Here is a 27,672-nt window from a genome sequence, read left to right on the forward strand (position 1 = left end):
GGGAAACATCTGCTGATGTGGGCGATTTCTATTAAAGCCTATCATCAGATAAAGGTCAAAAATATAGACACTAATTAAGTTTTCTTTGTTTGTTTATAGAAATAAGAGCCACAGGTGGCTCTAAAAGTAAAGAAAAAGCACAAACAAGACATATGTTTGTCATATTTTGTTACAGTGGTGGATCGCGCTTAGGTGAAATCTGCTGAAGTTGGATCCCTGAAAATCATCAGGCAGCCAGGTATGAGAATAGCAGCCATGTGAGGGAGGAAACGCTCATCAAGACTTAAGGGATGACAAATTCCACCATCTGTATGAGTATCTGCCACCGACACTGATGCATGAGTGGTAAGTAAAAGTTTGAAATGTGAGCGCTGATCAGAAACTTTTTTCAGAGGCGGTTTGGTTGAATTAAGGCGTGGGAGATGCAGATGACGTAAGGCTACAGTTGGTGCGAGCAGCAGTGGAGCGAGGCCATGCTGGGAGAGATAAGGAAAGGTGGCGGTGGGCGCTGGTGTTGTGGCTGTCACCACACACGCACATGCTTTGTGTACACACAGGGTGTTAAGAACTGTCAGACAGGTATGGCTCAGGCTTGATCTGAGCCATGATTGATCGCACAGGTTCAGGTGGAGTTCACGGGAGGTCTTTGGTATCATTGGCAAAATGAATGACAGACACAAAATAGGGTGATGGAATATTATCAGGAAGCCATTTGTAATGCGGGGCAAGCCTGGATCTCTAAGGGGTGTTGTCTCTCTGAAATGAAGTCATCCATCACCTCAACTTCATATTTGATTAGGTCATGAGTGGTTTTTAAAGAGAAAGAGAGGCTCTACTATTGTGCTAACATGGCATGAGGAGCAAAGATAGGCATGAAGAAAAAAAAAAAAAAAACTCATTTTGCAGTGCTAAGTATTGGAATAGAAGTAAACATGAATTTATTTATTTTAGTGACAAGGAAAATGCACACATGTACATGTTTTACAGCACCAATCCTCTGTACATTTCCCTTAAAATTATTCTCTGTTCACATAGTCATCATATAAAATCTGTCAAAATGAGAATATAACAATACTTGTCATTTAGGAGAAACAGTGTGTATTAAATAGTGTTAGACTTAATATTTTATAAAGTGAAATCTCCTTTGGTCAGTGATGTTACAGTATCTAAAACAGGAAGCTATCAGATCATAAACAGGTATTTGTGAAGCCGTTCATACAACATAAAGACAATAAGAGCTAACTGAATTCAACATGATGCAATAACACACACATGCATGTACATATCAGATACAGATGACACTAAAGCACTGTGTTTATGTTGTAGGCTAGTGTACTTTTTGTGCTTATTCTGCTAAAATTGCACTTTTTACACATATTTGACAACTCTTAATTGCTATTACATCCCATGTAACCTATAAAGACCCAGTGCTACTTTTGTGGCAGTTCCCAAGTGAATTTTTCAAAAATTTTTAAGTGATTCATCATAATTTATGCTAATATTATCCTCTGTGTATTTCCATTTTTAAGTGAAAATCAGGTATTTTCCTGTATTTAATGTACTGATCATGTACATGTCCATAAAAGCTCAGATCTGAGTTAAGGGTTATTATATCAAAAACAGAGAAAACTGAAGAAAATTTGATTTTTTTGGTAAAATAAATCATTAACTGAACATAAAACAAGCATCTCCAGTCTCTGTCATTGATCCAACTCCATGGGTTTTACTGGTGAATCAATGTTGTAGAAGATGACGGTGTTTCCACGTTCACTACGGAGCCTCTGAATGTCCAAATGGGTCATATGTGATGACCATGAAAAAATGACGAACTGTGTTTTACACCAATTATTTACATATATTGATAGGATTAGTGGATCAACAGTTATTTAACATTTTAGATTAGTCAATGATTTTGGTCGCAGGTGGATGTTTGGGTCTTTATGGGTTAAAACAGTTAGAATGTGCTATTTATGCAATCCAAGGGAATAGAATAGAATAGAATAGAATAGAATAGAATAGAATAGAATAGAATAGAATAGAATAGAATAGAATAGAAGTACGTATCATATTGTTGCCAGTGGATGTTTGGGTCTTTATGGGTCAAAACAGTTAGAATCTATTTATGCAAACCAAGTTAATAGAATAGAATAGAATAGAATAGAATAGAATAGAATAGAATAGAATAGAATAGAATTACAATGAAACTGGGTAGAGCTTACCCTCTTCAGTGCCACAAAATAAAAGGATGAATAGCATTAAATAAGACATCTGATAAAATCAAAGCATCCAATGAAATCAGAACATCCAATAAAAACAAACATCCAGTAAAAAAAAGTTAAACTTTCAGCAACTTTATGCTTTTTAGAATAGATGTACATATCAGATGGTCGCCGGTGGATGTTTGGGTCTCTATGGGTCAAAACAGTTAGAATCTATTTATGCAATCCAAGTGAATAGAATAGAATAGAATAGAATAGAATAGAATAGAATAGAATAGAATAGAATAGAATAGAAGTACGTATCATATTGTCGCCGGTGGATGTTTGGGTCTCTATGGGTCAAAACAGTTAGAATCTATTTATGCAATCCAAGTGAATAGAATAGAATAGAATAGAATAGAATAGAATAGAATAGAATAGAATAGAATAGAATAGAATAGAAGTACGTATCATATTGTCGCCGGTGGATGTTTGGGTCTTTATGGGTCAAAACAGTTAGAATCTATTTATACAATCCAAGTTAATAGAATAGAATAGAATAGAATAGAATAGAATAGAATAGAATAGAACAGAATTGAAGTACGTATCATATTGTCGCCGGTGGATGTTTGGGTCTTTATGGGTCAAAACAGTTAGAATCTATTTATGCAATCCAAGTGAATAGAATAGAATAGAATAGAATAGAATAGAATAGAATAGAATAGAATAGAATAGAATAGAAGTACGTATCATATTGCCACCGGTGGATATTTGGGTCTTTATGGGTCAAAACAGTTAGAATCTATTTATACAATCCAAGTTAATAGAATAGAATAGAATAGAATAGAATAGAATAGAATAGAATAGAACAGAATTGAAGTATGTATCATATTGTCGCCGGTGGATGTTTGGGTCTTTATGGGTCAAAACAGTTAGAATCTATTTATGCAATCAAAGTTAATAGAATAGAATAGAATAGAATAGAATAGAATAGAATAGAATAGAATAGAATAGAATTACAATGAAACTGGGTAGAGCTTACTCTCCTCAGTGCCACAAAATAAAAGGCTGAATAGCATTAAATAAGACATCTGATAAAATCAAAACATCATCATCATCATCATCATAAAAAAACAAACAAACCATCCAATAAAATCAGAACATCCAATAAAACAAACATCCAGTAAAAAAGTTAAACTTTCAGCAACTTTATGCTTTTTTTAACAGTTAATAATGAAAGGCTGGGTATCAAATTAGTACTTTTTTTTTTTTTAAAGAACTATAAATTCTGCAGAGATATTCAGGTTACTCCAGTATTTCTGATCATGTTTTTTTTTTTTTTTTTGCAGGTTCGTCCAGTTTGAGATCCACCTGAAAACACTCCTCAGCACATCCATCCTCCCTTTAAAAGCTAAGGTTTGGATAAGCAGCTTTTTCTTTTTCATTCTGCAGGTCGTTTAGTTCTAATTAGGCTATAACTGATGTTCAGGACTGCGGCGGTGAATTCCTATCTGCTGGAAATCGTACAAACTTTATTTCTTTCATCCAGCGAAGAAGGCGGAAGCTGTTGGAAACGATCTAATAGCAAAAAAAAAAAAAAAAAAAAAAAAAAAAAGCTGCATGAAAAGGCACCGAGCCCAGAGTGATAGAAAGCAGCAGCAGCCCAGCAGCAGCAGAGGCAGAGGCAGAGGCAGCCCAGTCTGTGCTCCTGTGTCTTTTCCCTGGCCTCTGTTCCTTTAATAAACTCATGGTTATCTAGTGTAACAAATGTCTCGCTGCCATCATCAAGTCCAGGCGAGGAGGGAGGAGTTTTTAATGTTCAGTTTGTTCTATGGATCGATGTCTGCTGGCATCGCCTCTCCCCTCGCCTTCTTTGCACCGTGCGTAATATTCCCGTACCATTACCAAAGCTTTTTACGCGCATTCCCCGCACATATTATCCACCGAAAAACTACCTGCGAGGACTGAGTGACACACGTCGATCAGCGTATGTGGCACTGATGGACAAAAACGGATGGTGAAAGGAGACGATTCGCCCCCCGTAGGAGGAGGAAGAAGAAGAAGAAGAAGAAGGAGAAGAAGAGGAAGAAGAGGAAGGTGAAAGAACAAGATCCCGATTTAACATCTGTTTTCTCTCCCTCTCTTTGAAAACGATTTCCGTGTAACTGGATTTTTTTTTTCTTTTTTCTTTTTCTTTTTTTTTTTTTTGTGTGTAGTGAGAGAGACCGAACTACTCCGAGAGCCAAAATAAAGACTCGCACACACACACATACACACACTCTCTCTATGCATGGACTATCGTAGACTGCATTCAGATTCCACCTGGGCACACTAGTCAACTGCGACTCCCAAAAAATGCCACGGAGGAAACAGCAGGCGCCCAAACGGGCTGCGGGTAAGCGATTTTTGTTTTTATAAAGACCCTGTTTGGTAGGAAGATTTCTGGAGTGGGTTTATTTTTGTTATGATTCTGCAGACAGCTTGCCTACAAGACCTGGGTTTCCCCCCCTAAACTTTTTTTTTTTTTTTCCCCTTAACATCAGGGACCCCCTTGAATAGATACGCATTGGATCAGACCCACGCATTTAGTGATTTAGTGGGATATTGTCCCACTAAAAGGAGCCACATCTGAGCAGGTTTGTGTACTTGGATAGGATTTAGCAGAGTTATATAACTGTGTGTGAAGCATATGATGGGCACACTTACCCCTTTTTGTGCTTTAAATAAATTGGATTATAATAATAATAATAATAATAATAAAAAACTCTTTTATTGTTGGAACACTATGAAGCTTATTTATAAGCTCCAATTGGGGCCCCAAACCCAAATATGGGCTCCACACAACTAAAAACAATGGTTGGAAGTTGCAGCATCACTAGTTACAACAGCAGTTAAATAAATAATAAGGCTACTAATCAGATATATTCATTGAAATCTGGATGTGAGATTAAACAGAAAGTAAAAGACAAACTGTGTAGTTTCCCCTCAATTATCCCCCCATAGAACGTCATGGGGCATTTGTTCATTCACTGATCAGAAAGTTTAGTTTTCACTCACAGTTAAAATCTTTCGCACGGTGTTTGATTTAACCCACATGAAGTGTAGAGAAGGGCTGAAAGATGTGGAGCCGCTGTATCCGTAGCAGATGAACTCTCTATGAACTCTTCATAATCTTATGGACAAATGGAGAATGGGTTACACTCACACACACACATGCAATCCATCCATGCTGCTGGCAGGGAGAGGGGCGCACACACACACTCACACACACACACAGACACACTCACATTCACACACACCTCCACTACACAAACAAGCATTTTACTTTTTGTGCAGGGGGCTAATTCATTAAATCTGCCTCGCGCTGACCGTATGTGCAGTCTATTGTTTGTGTGTCACATTAACAGGAAATATACAGTTTGTTGAAGCAAAAGGATGAATTAATATTGTCATCTGAAAGGAGGCTCATGCAGTTTAGGCCAACATGACAACATGACCTCTGGACTCAGCTTTTTTTTTTCCCCCCCTATGTGTTAACATGTGTGTTCACTGTGTCCTTTCATCATGTAACCCTGTAAGATATTACTCATTTAAGACTCTCAGCATCACCTTCCTCCTTGACAACAAATATCTTACTAAATCTTGCTGTTTATATATATTTTTATTTCCTCCCAAAAATGCATAACTTCTCCTGAGGAATTTCTCAAATTCACAAGGTCAGCATTACTCCTCACCTTATTTTCTGCAGTCGAATCCTCACTTGTGTTTCGTGCAAATTATAATTTTCCTCAAAACTGGCTCATTATGATGGAGTTGGTAAATTAAAACTAGACTGATCAATGGTATTTTAGCATATGAGGATGCAATTACTTGGTTGTGGTGTGTTGAGAAGTTATCAGTCTTTATTATGGTTGCGGATGTAGCAACCAGATGGCGATTGTTCTCTGCCAATAATAGCGTCTCTTTATACCGGCTTAAGATACTGAGACCCTTATCTGCGCGGCACACTCTCAGTTTACACATACACATGTATACACACATCCAAGTGCGCACACACACACACACACACATACGCATTCAGTCTCACACACACAGCCACTCAATGCCATACAGTCACACACAAAATATTTTTCCCACATTTCAGCTTCCAAAAGCCCTCTTTTCTTTAAAACAATGTCCCCAGTTTTATTCAGAGAACTTTTGAGAAGATGCCTAAGTGATCCCTTTACACGCTCTCAGCTGCCTCGCCTGTACTCTGGTAAATGTGTCAGCCCTATAGAGAAATAAGCCTTCCAGAAGAGTTTCTTCATTGTTGAGGTAATTGTCTCCTCTTTGACAGGCACATTCATCAGTGGCTTAATGGTCAATCAAAAGTTGGCAGGCAGAGTGTTTTCATTCTTTCCTATCCACTACATTAGGAATACTTAATCAAAATGTCTCCCGGTAATGGCTGTGAAGAGTTCATGACTGACTGATCCGTTGTCTGTGCCGATAGAAAATTAACAGCTCGGCACTGGAGAGATGTGGGCCTGCAGATAAACAAATTGTGCATTAATATTTCATCTTCAAGACCTGGGATGTGCTATCAAGCGGTGGAATATTCCTGGGCTGTGTTGTCATTTTTCTCGCGTTTCTTTTTTTTTTTTTTTTTCCTTCTGTATTCTTGAAGGCTCTTTGCAGCTGTAACTCATTTCACTTGATGACTTTACTGGGGTTACAGAGAGTGACGACAAATTGATTACCTGGCAGAGCAAGAATGGAGCGAAGAGAGACGCAGGCTGACAGTCATGTTATAATAATATGTTTAATGATGTGTGGAGGGGGAACAAGGAGAGAGGAGTATTGAAATAAGAGCATGGAAGATGCAAAGGAATAGGTTTCATTTTTTTTTTTTTTTTTTTTTTTGTTGGCCTCTTAAAGATGCAGTATCCCTTTTGGATGCAGGGAATAGTATTTTGCAAGGTGTTGTAAAAAAAATAAAAAAAATCCAGCTCAAGCATTAATTCAGAGGACATTCGGCATCTAGTGTGTCTGTATTCTCCTCTGGGAATTGTATTATTAATAGGCATATTTGTAAACGTGAGACCACAGACACACAAGTAAAGGCCAGTATCTGATTTACTTCCTCTTTATACATGGTTTGTATGGTAATTTAAAATGCCAATTACTCACTAGTCCAGGATAGGAGGCACTAAACCTTTGCTTTAAGCATCACTAAAACAGAGAGGGCTATCAGGCTGCAGATTCCAGGATGAAATTTGTGTATCAGGTTTATATATGGCGTAAACGTAAAACCCTGTAAGTGCACGGGATGCATTTTTGAGTGAAAGGAGCCATATGTTATTTTGCGGCCGTGGGAGTATTCCCCTTACTGTTTTTTTTTTTCTTCTTTTTTTTTTTTTTTTTTTACAATAGCTCTGTGCCTCAAACCGTTAGCCCAATTTGCTGTTAACAAGATAAATTGGAGAACAGACAAAGGCATTAAGTGTTGCAGTGCCAGCTAGTGACTGACAGCAGCTTGTGGGAATTGGCTAGCAGAAATTCCTCCTAAGTGGTTTGTTCAGAAAACATCCTACGATCAAGGCAGATGTTGTTTATCCAGTTTAGGTAGAAAAAGGAAGTCCATTTTGAATGACAAAAGCTGAGAGGAAAATGGCAGCAAATACAAGGGTGTCTTATTTTGTTTTTTTTAATACCACATTACCACCCTCTTGGTTTTTTTTCCCTGTAATACCTTCTATTCTTTTGTCTACTGCCTTTGTAACAGCATTTCTTTTTTTTCTCCCTGTGATTTCCTTAAATTTATTCAACTATTGTTCTCAATTGAGATCAAAAAAGAAAATGATACTGTGACTGGATTGATTGAAAGGATTGTTACATTTCAAGTAAAGAAGATAAACATATGAGTGCATGAACAACATATGAAGAATATTATGCACTTGGAAATGATGATAATACAGATATTTCTAAACATTATTATTTAGATTTTGCATTGACTGCAATGTTACAGATCTAGTATGTACGTAAACAAAGTAAATGAATATAACCTATGCAGCAGTATTGTATGTCAGATCACACACCACTTTTTTTTCAGGAGGTGAAATGTATAATTCTGTAAAGTATGTAATTTTATTAATGCTTTAGAGCAACATGAAGATAATGAGAAGAGCACATACCTCCGCCAAGGCCCCACAGTCCTGTCATTCAATCAAATGTCCTATCACTCAAAGCAAAAAAAATATATATATATTTATATAACCCAGACTCTACCCTTTTTTATGAATCTGTTCCAAAATTTAATCGTCCTTGGTCCACATTTCATGAAAATTGATGCAGTAGTTTTTCAGCAATCCTTCTGACAGACAGATAAACAAACAAACGGTAATGAAAACATAATTTCCTTGGCGGAGGTAATAAGTCAGAGAGTCAGCTTGTAGCTGGATGAATTGCTTCAACATGACATTTTTGATCATTTCAATACTTGAATTGTAAAATGTTAGATTAAGCTCTCAGCATGTAAAGAAGGTGGGCAACTGTGAAGCACTTGTTCTTACTCTCTTCCAGGCTGAAATTGGATTTTTTTTTTTTCCTCCAAATTCCACAACTGAGAATCCATACACAACAGAAAGTGAAAAGCTCCACTTTTCAGACGATAGTTTTAAGTTTAGGCTCACACTCACTTTGTCAGCTTTTTTTCCTTTTTCTTTTTTTTTTTTTCAAGCAGCACATCCTCATTTTAAAGTTGAAAAATCAGCCTGGAATAAAATCTGTTAAGGTTAAGGTTAGAAAGTAATATAATCATTAGTGGGCATTAAACTCTCTTTTTTCCCTGCACAGGATTGATGTCAACAAGGCAAATGTTTTGATCAAATCCAGTCTTTAAATTTCTGTTGGCTTATGAGCACACCAAACCATATACTTACACTTTGTTGCAACGCTTGCTATTTTCTAAAACTTGGACGAGCTCCCCATAGAGATAGCCTTTAATAACTTTCTCCTCATCAGCTACTTTTCATGCTGTATGTTCTTGCAACATTAAAAAAAAGAAAGTAATAATATTAAGTCAGGTGGTTTTATTGTGATATCATTGCATTTCCTCTTGCATGCCTGTTTGGTGACAGGTGCAGATAGCTAATAGTTTGCGAAGGCTTTTGTTTGCGTGAGAGGCAGACAGGGTGGTGCACTGTCTAGGTGATAAGAACCAAGACTCCTGTGCCCTCCAGCACAGTGATCTCTCTCCTCCGCTCTGCGCTCTCCTGTGTGGAAAAAACAGCCTGTTATGATTGGTCTCAAGGCAAGTGCCTGTGCAGTGTTGCACCTCTCTACAGCAACTGCTCATTCACCTTGCCTTCCCTCTGAGACCTGCACTAGTTTCCAGGCAAATGACACAATTTGATATGCCGTTGGGGTGATTCATGTGGATAATGTTTCCATGTGATCATCGCTGCAGAAAAGAGACTATTTCTTGTTATGATTTTTTTTTTTTTTACTCATTAAGTCTGACAATAACTAGAATATTGGGAGAGTTTATTGCGAGCAGGCTAAAACTCATTATTTCTGCTAGACATCCCAAGTACAAAAGAAATTATGTTATGGTATTTTGTCCAGGTCCCTACAGATGTAATGATTTACAGAGGAAAGATGGGGAGGAGACTTTATAGCTTGGGTTGTTCATTTATGTGGATTTAGAGGATAAGAATGCAAGGCAAGCTTACAGTTAATACAGTAGCACTGTGGGCCTGGTATTGATTACACGGAGGAGGTATGGTATGTTTTATAGGGTTTATGGTAAAATCCACTGCACCTCATGTGCAATGTATTACTGTAATGATAGACATTCCCACCATAGTTTATATCTTTGTAATTTATATCATCTGCAGTTTTGTCAGGAATCCGTCATCCTGTTGTTCCATGTAGAGTCAAGAAGATTTAAGTGAAGACATCCATCTTGTAGTTGTTGACCTACATGTATAGTCAGACAGAGGGCATGCATGTTGGCCATATGGTTAGGTCTTTAAAAACAATCACAGCCGGATCAGGTTAGCCTAACCTGAGATGCTTTTGAAAGCTTTTGACATATCATATTTAGAAAAAAGAAAAAAAAAAACTTCCTGTGTTGTTAAAAAAAAAAAAAAATCACTATATCTGATTTCAGAGGTGTAGTCCAGTTTTCTCTAAGATTACCCAGATTGCAAAAATCTCATTTCTGTTTAGGCTACTACAAAGAGAAAATCAGAGTTTCTTTCAACTTGGCATTTAAGCTGTTTTTTTTTTTATGTTTGTTTTTTTCACATTAAATATATATTTGAAAAAAAACAAAAAAAAAACCAGAACTATATAAAATGCCTTCTTACCAACGAATGTGACATTTCCCTTCAATATGTGAGTGCCAAAAAACACAGAGCAAGCATTAATCTTAAGTTATCCACGGTGTACCTGATTTGCTTCTTATCAAATCCTTAATGAGCTTCAATTAAGATTTATTATGCAAATTAACCCTCAGCTGCTAGTGACTGCAGGAGCAGGAGCTATGACAATATTGTGCTAATGGTGTGATCTGTAACAATTACAAAGGTAAACTGCCTTCACACTGCACGCTCCGTGAGTTTGTGAGAGGTCAGTCTGCTAAATATGCATTCAGGTGTTCTTTAGATTTAGGAAACTGTTTACCGAGTCTGTTTTTTTAAAGAAGAGAGATGTGTTTTCCACAACGATCTGTATAAATATGACAGTATAATAAGCTATGTATTCTAAGCATGTCTTTTGTAATAAAACACTGATTACCACAATTAAATGTATATAGGAATGTAAACCTCTAAAGCTAATGATCTGTAGAATGTTTTTTTTTTTTTTATCAAAATACATACATGTTAGAATAATTAAACATGGTAACAAAGGCAACCAACAATGTTATAAAGCAGAAAATGTAGCTTTAACATGGATTCAGTTCTGGCACATGGTGAGGTTATGACCAAAGGAAGTGCTGCTGGACACTTTACTCTCACACTGTATGAAGTTGTGAACCTTGCACCTTTTGTAACTTCATTTAGCATGAGGCTGATGGCTTCCTGACAGCTTTATAGGCTACATGTTTTATGAGTCGTCATGCAGCGCAATTACATAGGAACTAATTTGATGAATCAAGTCAATGTTCCACCAGCTGTACTGACCTCGCTGGCCTGTGATCTTCTGTCTCTCACTGCGGGTCAAACTGAGGCTTTCACACATGGTGCAATACGGTCACACACAGAACGAAAAAATAAAATAAAATGAAATAAAATACAAATCTCCAACATGTACCTCTTATTACAGCCAATCAAGAATATGCTGATTTGTAATGAGCAGTTGTCGCTTTGCTTTAAATGTCTTTGGCAAACCATCAGTCCAAATGAATCAATTAATCAGCCAGTTGAAAGAAAATAATGCAGTTGCAAATTCCAACATATTGCACTACAGAATCGTTATTTTGCCTCTTATCTATGTTTATATTCATCTGTACTGTCTGACATTCTTGTAATTCCACTCTCATGTAAATATGTATTATAGTCTGTATAGTTTTTTATTACTATTTTTTTTTTTTATTTTACAGTGTTTGTTTTTGCACTATCTTCATGCGTGTACACTTTTTTTTGCACGTTATTCTGCCTTGATCATTGAATTTCCTCATGGAGAGATCAATAAAGTGTCATCTAATCTATTCATAGTAAATATTACAAAGTTCTAGTGTCTGGAAATGAAGGAGCTACCATAATCATAACTTCATCTAAACACCTTTAAGTCTGGTTTGATTTTAGAGTTATCACTAATAAAACGTTTTCTATTTAATCATTGTTAACCTTTGCAATAACCTTTTTCTTATATGTCTCAAATGATCAAATCAGCTAGTGATATCTATAAAAAAAAAAAAAAATACACAAACTTGTTTTAATGCATTAGGAGCCAAACTTTTTAACATTTATCCAAGTTATCCTTTTTTTTTTATCTTTTTTTAGTAATTTCTGATTTGTGTTTCTATTAAAGCTTGTATATGATTTAAAGAGTTATATTTTTAATAGATATTTAATGTGAACTAAATTAACAACTCTTAACTGGCTATTTAATTCATGTGTTGTTAATGTTCTCTGCATTTTGTTTTATCTAACAAACTCTTCTCCTAAGAAAACACTGATTTAGGGAATAGAAACTTCAGCGTCCTAATTAGCGGAGCTTTCAAACACAGTATGGCTCATTTGATAATTTTTTTGTAAGCAGAAAACAAGTTTTACTGTCAAACCGAATGTGAAGTGACAAGAATAAAGAGTTTGCTTTTCCTCGTGGCGGGGGGTCCAGCAGATCATGCACCCTATTAAACACATTAACATTAACAACCTTAACACATTAACAACCTCAAACACTTTGAGGTTTTGCTGTTTTCGCTGAAGACAAATGAAAGACCTGAATGAAGAATGACAAGATAGAAAGATGGTGACTAGGGCAGCGTTTAATGTTTTTAATGTATTATACATTTTAAACTTTTTAAAAATCATTTATATATTTATTTGTTGTTATTGTTTTCTTTTCCAGTGCAGGATCAGGCGTTCAGAGTGACGCTGTATTAATATGTGTTCACAATTTACACTAAATGCACATGAATAATAAAAGGCATGTAATTGCACAGAACTATTAAAGACTTAGCAAGTTTATGCAATTACACCAAAAGATTCGAATTGATTTTTGGATATTTCTCATGAATTTGATCAAAATATATTGACCATTTCTGGTTAATAAGCTTTCTATTTCTGAAAGTGTTCAGATACTGAGTTGCTCAATGTCGAAGGCTTCTACATTTAAAACAGGTCACAAAAAATGAAATAAATTAATGTTGAATATATGGATGCATTTACAGAGTAAGAGTGTTTTTTCAATCTTAAAAACTGAAATGTAGCCTTAGGTTTTTTTTTTGTTTTTCTCACATTAATCCTCAGCATTTGCTTTGTGTTACCTTTAATTGTGTACCTGATCTACTGTACCTATGAGCAGTTGTGGCGTGTTGTGCTTCGAGTCTTTTCCTTAGGGCTGTGCCTGCCTGTTTGTGTCTACAGTATGTGCTGAGCTAGTCTGTTGAAACAGCTTAATTGATACTCATTAAACAGCAGTGACAGCTTAGGTGTCTGTGATGAATGTAGAATAATTCTGTTGTACTTACAACTTGATTAAGGAGAAGCACACAACATGTCAGTGTTGTAGCCTATGGCTTGGTCTGTGTGCACTCACGAGCTACTTAAAAAGATAATTCTTATTTGCCGTGCTACCAACAATCTACCCTCAAGTTAGTCTGCTGCAACAGTGAGGGCCTAAAATAAACAACTTCTCAAACTGTAAATGAAAAAGTATTACAAATTCATATGTGAATGGGAAGAAAATACATTTAGTTTATCTGACTTTGATTTGGATGACTTGGACACCTACATAGCAATAAACTTTAACTAAAAATGTGAATTATGTTGACTTTTCTTCGTGTTTACTCAGGCAGAGTCTGGCATTTCCATACAATAATAAAGTCAATGGATGTCAGGCAGATGAAAAATGTGCATCTTGTATTATTTCAGTTAGAAATTAGAGGCAATTGGAATTGGTTCAAAATTGACTGTCTTTGTAATGAGTGTATGACGAATGGCATAATTTAGAGAAGAAAATGAATGCTGGGAAACCAAAAATAATATTCTGCAGCATTTTATAGGCTTTGATATTCCATGAAGACCAACTACTTTCACTAAATACCACATAAAATCTACTCGTAACATTTTCCCGACATCGTCATAGAAGCGTAGTTCACCGAGCTGAGGTCATCAGGGCATGTGACAAATACCGGAGTTATCATAATAATCTGATTTTGTTTTGTTTTTCATGACAGCCTTGGAGAAAACACATCATCAGATCCTTATCAGTTGCAGCTTTTAAGGCCCGTGTAGCTTCTCGCAATGCTGACATCTGATTAAACTAGCACTCCACGCCGCTACAGAACGCCCTTCTCCCCATTTTGAGAATACTTGAAAGGGGGAATTTCCGCAGAGGATGGATTTACAACTTTATCCTCACATGATTAATACTACACAGGGAGGTCTTTGTACAGGAAGCAGCATGTCTAATTATGGTCCAACTGTGTCTGACTGAAAGCGAGCGCCATGCCAAAGGCTGCCACTGGAAACTGTGCCGACACGTCACAAACAGTTCATGTGGGTGCAAGCTGATGTCATCGTCACCCAGATTTCATGATGCTAAGCCCACAAGTGATTGAGCAATGGCAGAATTTGAGCTTTTTAGTGGCTCTTCCAGCTGGCACCAACCTTCTAGAAACACTAGGGGCATATGGGATTTAACTTCAATGAAACCCAATAGAAAAACGTGCTCCTCTTTTTTTTTTTTTTTTTTTTTTTTTAAATGTTTTCAAGGTTACACATGTCTACCAAACACATTATGATACCCATGACCTCACTGATGATAACTACAGTATGTCCACATTTGCTGTATGGTTAAGAGCAGATGCAGATTCATCACCCTCCCCCCTTTACAAGAATTTCAGGGACTCCATGTCCTCCCACGTTTGCCTGTTCATCATATATCTCAGCCCAGACATTCAAGAGGTTCCTAGCCAGGCCAGCCATAAGTCATCCTGTCTATCACGATGAGACTGTGGTCCTCCGCTTGATTTTCAGCTGTTACTTGTAAACCAGAACAGCATTCTTAAGATTAACTGAGTGACAGAGAGGCCTCTAAAAGCAAACTATAACAGTACAATATGTTACAGTCATATTTTACGGTCTTTAGTGCGTGAAGCCATGGATGTGTGTGTGTGTGTGTGTGTAGTTGGATCAGTTGAAAGATCTAATAGGCTTGCATTACAATTCAAGGAGCATGGAAAATAATGGGGTTGTATTACCAGTGGATAAATTCTGTTTTTTTACTAAACCGGTGGTAATGTAGGTGTGCAGGTTATTAGAAACCTGGTCAGAAGATGTGACAAAGTTCTTCCCGTCCATTTTTTTTTTTTTTTTTTTTTTTTTTTTTCTGGAGCTTGTTTTCAAATGCGTTGACTATGGCTTTGAAGAACAACTGTGAATATGTTTTTGTTCTAAAGTGTGAGTGCGTGCATGCTTCTGTCTGTCTGCGGAAAGTCATTGATATAGAGCTAACTGTCAAAATAAGTCGTGTTCAATCCAAAACCGTTTAAGTTGTCAAGGACACATTTTCCTCCCTCCCATATCCTGACAAACATTGAGTCAGCAATTGTCTGTTGTATTTTCAGTACTGGTATCTCGTGCACCCCCCCAGGCCATTTTAAAGTTGTAGAAAGTGGTCATTTTCTCTGTGTCAGTGGGAGGTCAGTGTTGTGGCAGTCAGCAAAGCTATTCAGCCTGGTGAAACAGAGTCCATTGGGAACCCTAAAGACATTTTGTCCGGTGTGGTCGTCTCACTGTCTATCTCCCTGCCTGCCTCTGTCTATACTCAAAGTACTACAAGATACAGAAAATACTGAAAAAAATACTTTGATCATTTTTTGTTCAGGCCTAAAACTAGTCCAATAACTTAAAAAAAAAAAAAAAAACTTCCTCCCATTTTAGAAAAGACTGATAAATATCTCCATTTGCATACCTTCTTTATCAGAACTAGTTCAAATATGTGAATATGTACCTGTCCTTCTAGCGCTCCCTCTTACTCGCTCTGTCACTGACTGACATGCCCTCGCTGTACTGTGTAGTGTATCCTTGGTAACTGTCGCCCGGAGCCCACTCATCCCTAAAATGTAACAGAGGTCACACACAGATCATTGCTTTCGCCAAAGGCCCTGACTTCAACAGAGTGACCTGCACAGGACAGTGGTGCTGCAGCGAGTCAGTGATGGTTCTGGAAATAACAGGAGTATAATGTGCTCCATCATCACTATTATAGAGAGTTGTTTCCACTTGTAGCCATAGAAACTGTAGCTCATAATTTGATGCATGTGTAACCTGATCCTTATTGGAAAAAATGTGAATAGGAAATTAAATCATATCTTATTAATAAGAATCATTAGATTTATGTTAAAGAAAGGTATGATCACACACTGATCTGCATCCATTTTCTTAATCTCGTACCTAACACTTTACTCATACTCTGTCTGTTCTGTGAGAGTTAAGTAGCCATACATGTAGCTGAAAACACGATTTATTCCCTTCTGTCCGTTAGAGACTAGTGACAGAGGGTGTCTCAGTAGGAGTTGATTTAATTTCTATATGGGTATGCATGCAAAGCTTCATTAGCGTACTTCCTGATTTATTTTTTTTTCTGCAAAACTGGATAATCACTGCAAGGTGTGGCATGGATGATTTCCTGTACCTCATCCACATGGTTGAGAAACATCTTGGTTTGTCTGTTTTTTCTCTATTTAAAACCATATCATTCTCAGTTTTATCATTTCTTTATTTCTTTACAGTTTTCCTCCATTTCTATTAGATATAACACATAAGAGAAGTCTTATTAGCTGTGTAGCTCATGCGTCTCTTTGTGCATACTCTGTGTTAATGTGCCCTGGTGATTGTATGTGTTGCGACTGTTTGTGTGTGTTTGTATGTGTGAGTGCCTTCATGTTTGCATGTGTTTCCTACATGCTCCATGGCAGCCCTCACACCCTGGCAGCGACCCAGCTGAAAAGTTCCGGTACTGTCCAGACGCATCCTTTAGGGACCTCATCAGCCCCTGAATTTCCTTCCCCTCACGCCTGAGGGCATCCATATTCATTTCCTCCTCTGATTTGGGGAAAATGATGAAAGGCTGGCTTTTTTCCCATCTCTTATTTCCTGCCAAGGTTGCCTGCATTTCAATGCAACGTAAATCTGCAAAGACCTGCAAACACGCTCCCTTTTTGACATGACCAGTTCCATGTTATTACTATCATGCTATGTCAAAACAAGGAGAGGCCGGGGGTCATTATTGTAATAATACTGTGCATTAGTGTCTGTGTGTTTCACTTAGTAGTAAAGTAGGTTAATGCTTCAATCATAAAACTGTTTTATTTTCAAATGAATCAAGTTTCACTATTGTATTGTATTTACAGACACCGAAGGCTTCATCCATCTCTTTGTAGAAGTCTGCCTCTCATAAAAATAAATATCTCATCCACCATCAAGTTATGAGGGCTTGATGATATCATGGAGATAACTGCATTGGTTTGAAATAAACCTGTGATTAAACTGGTGGGTGGGTATTTACTCTTACCGGAGACGGGAAATGAATGTTAATGAAAATAACAGTCACATACAGTAATAACCCAACTCTGTAATTATTGGCATGCTTTGATGATGCCATATATACTCAACACACATGCGCCTACTTAACTAAACCTCAGGTAGACTATTAGCTCTGCTAGCAGCCCTCCTCTAAGCACAACAGCGCTCAGGGCGGGGCGGCCCGGCCCAATGAAGGAGCAGGGCTTGCGGTTGCCGAGACAACCCTAAACACACACGTACACAAAGGGAAGGCCCCACTGTGAGAGAGGATCATCTCCACCTCTGTCTGGATAAAGAGCAGTGTCACTCCACTCGTTGGAATGCACTCCTGCCCTACAGGCGTGAACCGCGCAGTGTGTATACAGTTAAAAAGTATCCCACACTGATCATTATTCCTGACAATGCCTCTGCTTATACTAGTATACAATACTACATAAACACATAGTTCATATGACTGTTTTTGTGTATTACACTAAAGCACATGAGCAAGATTTAAATGGGTTTGTTTTATTAAAAACAGAGAGATATTATTCATTGCTAATAACAGATGACACATAGAAAAGCAATTAACTGAGTTATTTTCCTGCTCATATTATTTTTAGGCTGGTTTCCTCTCTAAAATTGATGGCTAAAATCTCCAAACACTGAAGTGATGATCTGGACATTTTTTTTATCCAAGACTTGCTTCGCTGTTTGTCTCCTCTAGTCACGGTGACAGCTCACTCTCAAAAATGTGTTAAGGCACTCGATAGTTTTCACCAGTGGATTTAAAGAGCTCAGAACTTAGTCTGCATTGTTTGGCTCAAAATCTGGGGCACATATGATAACAGAATTATCCCTCTGTACTGTAAGTATGTGAATGCACAGACAACTGTCTGTCATCTGAGGCCTGATAGATGCAAAGTAGCTCATGGCTGTGGGTGTCTGATAGACCTCATGTTCTTTCATAGCACAGCTCTAACTCTTCACAGGGAATGTGTGGGCATGCATCACTCTGACCCAAACACACTTTTTTTTGCTGATCCGTGCAGCAAAGTAGTTTGTGTACAGCAGTCATCGTGTCTCACCATAAGGGCAGGTTATATTTTGGTGGACACTGCGTCACCTATGCACTAATGTTATGAAATTTCCTCATCATATTCCACAGTCTGGCATTAGCGCGGTTAGGTGGTGATGATAGGCTTTAGTCAGATCATTGCAAGTCAAGCAGCTCTTTCCATGATGGTGTTTTTAAATGAGTAAAAATCTCATTTTCTGCTGTAGAGGCTGAGTTAGTTTGTATGACGGAGCCACAACGTCAGCCCATCTGGAAAATACAGATTTTAAAGATGGTGAGTAAAACTTAAGTGCTGCTAAGGGACACAATTCAGCTAATTGTAAACAGCTGCAGGTGATATCACCCCTCTGACTGCAGACACAAAGGGGGCAAGAAGTCCCACTGAAAAGTCTCAGGATTTAAAGTAACACTTGAAACCAGTCTGACCCACTGAGGAAAATATAAAGTGTCTGTTTCAACGATAAATGATACCAATTTACTCTGTCCCAAATGACACTTTTTTTTTTTTTTTTCATGTGTTCGCTTTGCAGCATCCTGCAGACTAAACCCCCACTGAAAAGCCCATTACAATCAAATGAATGTCAAAGTCTGCTAAGTGTTTGCACATGACAAACATCGAATTTGGGTAATTGCAGATTGGCATCAGGGAAAAATGTGCTTTGAACCCAATATGATGCAAAATGGCATCACATATTTCAGTTGTACTATAGTAGGACACTGGTGAACAAGTATTTCTATTTTGAGAGATCCCTTCAAGAATTGGACTTTTTTTTTGTCTACATCTTTAATATTTATCTGAATTAAACTCAGTCAGTAGAAAGTGCACAGTTAAATGTTGCTTAGCACACAAGAAATATATCCATCTTGCATAAAAAAAACACATATTAAACTGATTAATAACAATAATTTTGGTTTCATATCCCCTGAGCAAACACAATCATCTGAATCCATCGCCAAAGAATTCTATGAGTCAAAGTTTGTTTTTGTGTATTTGGCTGGTATTTGTGTTGACTTGTCCAGTATTTCACATTGTGTTCCTGTGTGTGCACGTACTGGGGCTGTACGGCTTCCAGTATTACCATGTAGTAGTGTGACTGGGCACCATCTTGTGTCCTGAGCAATAGCAGCAGGCTGTTCCATGGCAGCACACCAGCTGCCTGTAGTATAGTGCAGGAGGCGCTGCATGGGCCAGCCTATCTCAGATTTGGGTCTGTGAGTTATTGACCCTCTTTGATAAACCCCTCTGAATGACACTGGCATAATTCAGCCTAAAAGTTTGCACTGTCACCGGGATGAGCTAACTGTCTTCACTGAATATATGGGTGCAATTTTCGAAATAGGTTTATAGCAATTCTTGGGAGAGGAGGGCGAGATAGTGATATTACTGACTTTATCACTGCAGCTGAGCAGCTATCTAGCACCTCTCCTCTCTGTATCTCTCTATTCCTGCGCTGTAGAGCAGTGAAGGATCTCACAGCACATACATTTAGGTGTTACTAAAGAGAAAAGAGTCCAGCCCATAATAGAGAATAGGAGGATGATACGTCATTATTACAGTAATGCTGCATTATCCACTCTTATCATAGGTTTACATGTTTCTTCCTTCCGCCGGTAAGATTTTACATTCATGTTAGTTGTATTTTAACTCTGACTTATTGTTTGCCTTCCTGCAATTGCGGTAGCAATCCGGATAAGCATTTACGGTGTGTTTTTTTATTATCAGATAGGTAATTTTCTCTAAATTAGTATGCAAGCCCCATTCCTCATGTTGCTTTAGAGGTGTCTTGCATCTAATTTCATCCTTACATCTAATGTCTAATTTAAGGACTTATTATCTGTGTTTTTTCAGATTTTCTATGATTTCAAGCATTCATATTTCACATATAAAATTACTACGTGAAGAAAAGCAATACAACCCCAGTGAGTGTAATTTAATAATAGGAGACTTGTAAGGCAATTGGCAAAATAATGAGTCATCTTGTCTATAAACTGCACCTTTAATCCCAGCTAATTTTTTCTCAGTCAGGCTGCATTCTTAATGTATTTTCGTCAGTGTAACATGAACAGCTCATTGTTACAACCTTTTTTTTTTCCTTCTCCTTTCATGTGTCAAGAATCTAAACCCGTACGAATCTAATATACAGAGCCCGGTATAGTGCATCCTATAAATTGATTTTGACCCAGCGTTTGAACAAAAGGAACACTGTTGCATTGCCATCCACGGCTGATGCCACTCCCTCTTTGGCTCACACTGAATACTCCCCTTTAATAGTGTGATGGTGGTAGCTGGCTGAAAAAAAGTACCTTATTTAGTGGGTTGAGGAGAGGTAGGCAGAGCGAGGATGGGGTTTTTGTGACTGGCACCGATCAATCACTCTGTGAGGGGAAGCTAATGAAGCAGGCTATGGTTTATTAAAGGGTTAGAAAAGATTGCTGCTGGGCCTCAGTTTTCCTGAAGCTCAGGAAAAGAGGATACAGTGCACCTCTAATGGTTAGGGGTTAGCCATAATGCAATCAATGTGTTTATACCACACTGACTCCCATTTTGTGATTTGGGTGTGAATACAGATGGGTTTAATGTGTCTCTTTTGGCAAAGTGTAGGAGAAAATAAATATAACTCTATTAAAGGCTGCTGACATGCTGCCTGTCTGGATGTACCTTTACGCAGTTTGATGTTTCAGTTAAATTTTGTTGATATATGTTTTCAGCAACCACTTCATGTAAGTCAGGTTGGCCATTTGCAAATCCAGCCTTGGTTTTAGGCAAACATTTGTTGGATCAAGTCTATAAAATAGCGTATCCTAAAAAATATGAGCACACTGAAACCAAGGCACTCTCTCAAATAGTTTGAAAGACAAATGAGTAGCAGGGGAGTGAAAAATGCAAAGCAGATGTTTTTCTCACCGTTTTTAATGGCAGCAAGACATTACTGATGCCATTACAGAGACCTTTTATGGCTTCTTTTAATCCCCTGGCCTGCCTGAGGAAAGAAACCCCTTGTGGTGCAAAGTAGCCTCTTTACTTCAGAGCGACAATTTGAACCCATTTCCAACTCACTTCCCTAATCTGCCACAGGGTTTTACCTGGCTTCCTCTGTAATTATTCTGCTCTGAAATCAAAGGTAAAGAGGCATTAAAATGCACCTCTTAGGTAAACATATGCTGCTCATCATGGAGGGCTTGACTGAAATGTCTTTTGTAACAAATAGTGCCAAAACACTGCAGCTTGTACATAGTTTTTTCCCCTTCACTACAGCTTATTTTGATCATTTGGTTCACATTTTAAAACCAAGCAATCACTGATAATGAGAGCCAATCACTGTGTTCTAACACCAGGTATCATTCTAGGTTCACATTTCAAGCACTAGATTTACATGCGGTGCATTGTTCCCTGTCTGCTTCCTGCATCAGACCCAACCTGTAAAGCTCAGAGGAGCACTTACAGGGGTCTGGTTAGGGGCTAAAAATGAGGAGGAGATGAACTATATGGCTCCATCCCACAGTCCAGCCGACAGTATATCAGCGGAATCGCAGCCGCATGGGCGTGTGTGTGAACGCTCCACTCATAAATATCTCCCCCACCCTCCCTCACACCACCCCAAAGGGGCCTCTCTGATAGTGATGGCGAAAGGATGTCGCTGTCTGGGTGATTGAGTGCTGCTGGTCCTGGCCCTGGGCACATCCCTGTGCTCTGAGCCCAAGTGGGAGGCCTACCGCTGAGCGCTGGCCTGAAGGGACTTGCCTGAAGGCGAGCAGCCGCTCAGCAGCAGGATGTGCCTTTCCTTCTGTCTCTGACACAAGAACACCAAGCTAGTGTGACTGCTTCAGCAGCGACTAATGGAAAACGCAGTCTAAAGGATTAATTTACTGTTTTTTTTTTTTTATTATTCATATTTTTACATTTAAAGGATAGGATATATTTGCTATTCAATCACACTCCACTGTCTATATGTGTATATACTAGCCTTATCTGAACTTGCACCCTATCTGTCTGAGTCTTTGTCACTCTCACTCACTAAGAAATCTGCAATAATCAAGGCGCAGTAATTAGCCTCACTTGCTGCATTGTAATTGGGGGCAGAAGAAGGTTGCTCATTCTATATTTTTTCTGCTGTTTGATAATTGCAGACTTTAGCTTGCCCTCTCTTTAATTTTTTGATCTTCCTAAGCTCGTTCCCATAGATGCCGCTGTTATTTTAATACAGTGGCTTTTGTGCCTTTCATCAGTCATCAGGAGCTCCAGCGTTTTGAGAGAGAGGAGAGTTCATTTTGGAAACCCACTGTCTATTCCCTTTTTGGGTTTCAACGCTGTCAGCCTTCCCACTGCCTCTACCATGAGAGCCTTGACACTGTCCAGGTCCGTCCTACTTGGCAAGAGGGAGAGCTACAGAGAAAGGCAGAGTTTATTTCCTGTTCTTGTGAATCATATATCAGTACAATTCCCCTCTGTGCTGTTTGGCAACGGCGGAATGACGGGTGTCATTTATCATACGGACTGAAAGAGGCTGTGGGAAAAGGGATTTGAATTCTTCTGGAAGTGTGTGGACTCTCCTTAGTGGTGAATCATTAAACGGAGGAGTTTTTCAACAGGGATATGAGTAACTCCTTACGCTGGTACTTTGTTCCCCTGCCTCACTGGCTGGCTCAATCATTAAATGTCTCAAAAATAAGATTTACTAGTTTTATATAAATTGTGGAGGGACATGGCATTTAACTTGTAATTGGGGATTTTGTTCTGCTGAATCCATTAAGTCGCTCTTCAGTCTTTGGTTTGATGCAAGCTCCCTGGTCATGCTTTGCAAGAATTAAATTTAAGCTAATTTGAATTTACAAATTTGATTAGCACTGCATTTGTCAGCTTCTTGTTGTCCTGCTAAGTGATGACATTTTCATCTTCACCATAGAGTTATTTTCCGCTCTTGGTTATGTTGACTGGTATTTAAGATTGTGCTTTATAAACATTTTGTGTTCCTTTGGATTTTTCTTTTCACTTGTCAGGGACGGTTACTATTTCCCACATTTTGAGTCGGGTGATCAAAGAAAATGACTTTTGATAGGCTGTCACCAGCTCTTCAGCTGCACTGGCAGAAATAAACGTGTCAAGCTTTAACTTATCCACAGAAAAACATACTCCTAACCCCTGCTGCTCTAATTGAGTGTAACTCCCAGAAACCTGTGAACACACATGCAAAACTGAGTACATCATAAATCAGGCTTCTATAGACAGCCGCTGCCCCCCCCTTTCCCTCCCAGAACCTCCCCAAAGGAGCTACTGGTTTCCATGAGCTGGCTGGAAATCAACCTTTTTTTCATGATATTTTTGTACCCACCACCTTGACTTGAGTTTTTTCATCTGAAACTTAGTTGAAATCCTCATCAAATGAAAAGTGTCAATAAGGTATTGTATAGGGAAATAGGGCTCAGTATGTTTCAGCTGTCAGCAACTGTTAGCTGTCTCTCATGTAAAGATCACAAAGTTAAATGTGCTGTCAGCAAGTCCTCAGCTAGAAATAGATGTGTTGAGGTTAGCCTGAGAAGCTCCGCCACCCCCTGCTGCCCAGTAGGATGTGGATCCATCAAACAATGTGAACACATATCAAATCTGAGCATAAAGGTGCAATGAAGCATATTCTCAGGTTTCTAGGTGTTGGGATCTGCTACTTTTGGTTACCAGTAAGACTGCATTAATAACTCATGTGATGTTATTTGGTAATATTTAGCTTTGAGGCTGCAGCGATATGTAATGCAGAGGTGTGGGCTGACTGGCTTCTTGCAGAGTTATATCTTGATGTTTTGTGAACCTAAGCTCTGAGTGCGTGACCTCTCCCAGAGGCCCAAGAGTCCCAGGCCAGTATCTTGACATGTAAGCCTGCCACCGCCTGCTAAAGAAGAGTGTAGATGCCCCTGAGGTAAATGAAAACATTTGGTTCTTGCCAGACCTGTTCACATCTCAGCTGGGCCACATGAGCTGGCAGGTGACGCGTGTACTGAGGAGAATCAGAGACCGCAGCGGTGGCCTACTTCTTTTCTTCCTCACAGGCCACGCAGGCCACAACCCAGAAACACAGATGAATATGTTCTTGGCTCAGAAAACACCCCGGTGAAGCTGACAAAGACTGACCTGCATCCAGGTGAAATTCAGGCTGTATCTCATCCTTTTTATGGCCCAGAGATCGGATAGCATGGTATTAGTGTGTTTTGATTCTTTTAGGTCGTTGGTTATTAAGTTGGTGAATTTAGAATTCATTCACTATTCCTGTGTTCCTCATCATCCTCTTCTGTAATTTCAGAAATAGCGTTGACATTGTGTCACCATCTCATATGAACATCTGCAATTACCAGACAATCCATAATTTAGGTCCCATAGGGAAATATGGTTGCAATTAAAAGCATGGGGCAAATGTTAATTAAGTAAACTACTTCAAACTGGAAATAGTAAATGATTTTTACTTTTAACCTTGTACTTCTGGTTGAGTTTCATTTATATTCAGTCTGGTCCAAATTAAAGTATAATTTAAGAAACATTGTTTTTTTCCATTCTCTGCTGAGCAGGAAACAAAAGTACAAGTCCATAAATAACATTAAGTTTAAAGATTAAATTCACTCTATATAAAAAAAAATACTACTTAATTGCATATTTTTCTGTAATTAATCATAATTAATCCTTTTTTGCTGCACTCTGGTACTACTAGATCAAGAACAAAAAGCTACTCAAAAGGTGTTTAATTAAGAATAAACTTATGTTATAACCACATTAGTGACAAATATAGTTGATCTGCTAATGTAGTGATGCTCCTGCATAACACCAGTCATAGATCAGACACTAAAGGAAGTAAACAAAACAGAGCTGCATTAATTGTGTTATGTTATTTGTGTTACATTTTTTTATTTTAATTGCAAAAATGAGCATGTTATTTTTGACAGCACCAATTATAATGCAAATTGTAACTGAAAAACATTTTCCAGCAGGAGTTCTTCACTTCTGTCACACGTAGAGCTTCTGCTGCATAATGCTATTTTTAATGTTGGGATGTTCTCCAGTTGACTTGAGGACTTCTGCTGGATCTCACTGCAGTTCATCGGGTTATTAAATCAGGGGGAATAACAGGCCAACTTCTGGCCATTCTCGTGATTGATGAGCCAAGCTTTATTTGCTGAGGCGGTGTGTTTGTTCCTGTGTAATTGTCTACCAGATGGCTAAGCTAACTGTTCTTAAATGCCTTCAGACCTGCAGGGGTCCTGGGTCTTAACATTTTCCCTGTTAATGACATTATGCCTCAAAATATCCTATAGTTTTTTTTTTCTTTACTTTTCTGATCTTTAATGTCGGAATTAAAGCGGCTTTGCGGAGCATTTAGTTCAAATGATTTCCTCTGTACAGTTCTGTTCTTAATTTGTTTAAAGTAGATGTTTTGGAGTTGTTCTGTTGGTAAACTCCATCGTGAAAATGAGCCCACTTGAATTTGAAGGGGAATGAGAAAGAGAGGGGGAGCAGGAGAGAGAGAGAGAGAAAAACAGGACTCTAGTCTACCTGCGAGGAGTCAGATTGGAGGAGAAAATGGATCTAGGTGGCAGTGCGAGTCATCAATCACAGCCCCTCAAGGGGAGCTGCAGCTAAAGCTGCTCTGAAGTGCTATCTGTCAGCTGCTCCGATCCAGCCGGGGGACCAGAGAGGGGCCATATCGCCACCCATCAGCTCATACTCAGCACACAACTGCCATGTAAACATGTGCAGGTGCTCATGTCAAAATAACCCCTGTCTCAGGTCACGGGGTTGTGCATATTTTCACTAATGGTCAGTGGGGTTTCTCACTGCGAGGGCATGTTTTCCTTCTTTACATTGTGAGATTTCTTTGAAAAATAACTCCAGATGCTTCGGGTCATGTAATAGTTTTTTGATTGTTAACAATGTTGGGTGGTTTACTGTAATTTAAAAGTGAGTGTATTGTTTCTCCTTCTTCCCTCCCATCCCAACCCCGAATAAAGCCACCAAGTGCTTCTCTGCCGATGTCGAGCTGCGTCTGTCGATACCTCTCAAGATGGATAGTTGTTCTGCATGCTTATTGATTCGGCACAGGCCAGAGATATAAGTATCATTTGTCATTTCTGGAATTATTTGGAGTCCTAGTTAAAACCCAGAGTGGGGGGGAGATGGCCATGCCTTGGGGGGGTTGGTAGTTGGTGGGGGAGTAGCGAGTTGTCTGGGCTTTGATGAATGACTGCACGGGTTTTTGGTTTTTACTGCGAGCGCCGGGGCCCTTTAGTTGCTATTTGCTTTCACCATGGTCCAAGAAAAACAATACGATGGGTCCAAGGACTGAGCAGCATCGTCCTGTCATGTAGTGTAACACAGCAAGCAGGGTGGTCCAGGCAGAAGAGTCAGAAGGAGGGTGGGCCTTGGACACTGCACGCTGCTTTCCAAAGACCCAGCAGGTTTAAAGTCGTCCTGCTGCTCTGCGGTCCCAGCTGACGGCCCTGAAACACATGCTATGAATTTAAAAATTTAGAATTTACAATCTACAGTGTAATGACAAACAGATATTTCTTGTTTTTCTATTTCAGAGGAGGATACAATAGGAAAAGAAGGCTGTTGTTTGGTAACAGTAGCTCCGTCGTATCCCCTGTGACTTTGATTATGTCCCGTTTTGGGCATCAGGCCAGCAGCAGAGCTGGCTTCATTACTGTATGGATCATCTTTAAGACCATTTAAGATCAACGAGAACTATCGTCCTCTAATGACTGAGACTCTTGAGAAGTTCATTACACTCAAGCCCTTTGATTCATTCAGTTGAATAGTCAGGATCAGAAATTTGGCTTCACGGCTGCAGTTACCTGATTTGTTTTTCATCTTTTTTGAATCGAACGAAATTGTTTTTGTTATTTTTATTTTAAAGTGTGACTTGAAAGTTGTGTCAGAGCTTTGGCGTTTGTTGAGGAAAAAGTGTTAAGAGGAACATGTTTAACCGCAACAAAAGAGGAGAGAAGAGAAAACTCAGACACATGAATGACAAGTAATTATTTCTCTTGTCCATCATACTGTGTTTTGATGCAAGGATGCGATCAAACATGATATGAACAACTTCAAGCCTTCAAATGAAAATGATTTTCAAATCGTGCGAAACCTGAGTGTGAGCTTTTGTGTTGCCGTTCTGCAGCATGAATCATTCATAAA

General features: G+C 38.6%; 1 protein-coding gene across 3 annotated transcripts in view; it reads left to right on the forward strand.

Annotated features, from left to right (window-relative positions):
- Positions 1 to 323: 323 nt before the first annotated feature.
- The window catches only part of tshz2 (teashirt zinc finger homeobox 2), a 41,116-nt gene continuing 13,767 nt past the window's right edge, over positions 324 to 27,672 (forward strand). The window contains exons 1-2 of one of the 3 annotated variants that reach the window (XM_030139358.1): positions 3,907 to 4,295; positions 4,415 to 4,593. In XM_030139358.1, coding sequence (XP_029995218.1) covers positions 4,554 to 4,593 — 40 coding nt within the window. In that variant the 5' untranslated portion in view covers positions 3,907 to 4,295; positions 4,415 to 4,553. Of the gene's footprint in view, positions 346 to 3,906; positions 4,296 to 4,414; positions 4,594 to 5,122; positions 5,915 to 27,672 lie in introns of those variants that run through there. The other 2 variants (XM_030139359.1, XM_030139360.1) reach the window with 2 other exon arrangements.

Source organism: Sphaeramia orbicularis, chromosome 7 (assembly GCF_902148855.1).
Source record: "Sphaeramia orbicularis chromosome 7, fSphaOr1.1, whole genome shotgun sequence".
In the NCBI taxonomy this organism is placed as follows: Eukaryota; Metazoa; Chordata; class Actinopteri; order Kurtiformes; family Apogonidae; genus Sphaeramia; species Sphaeramia orbicularis.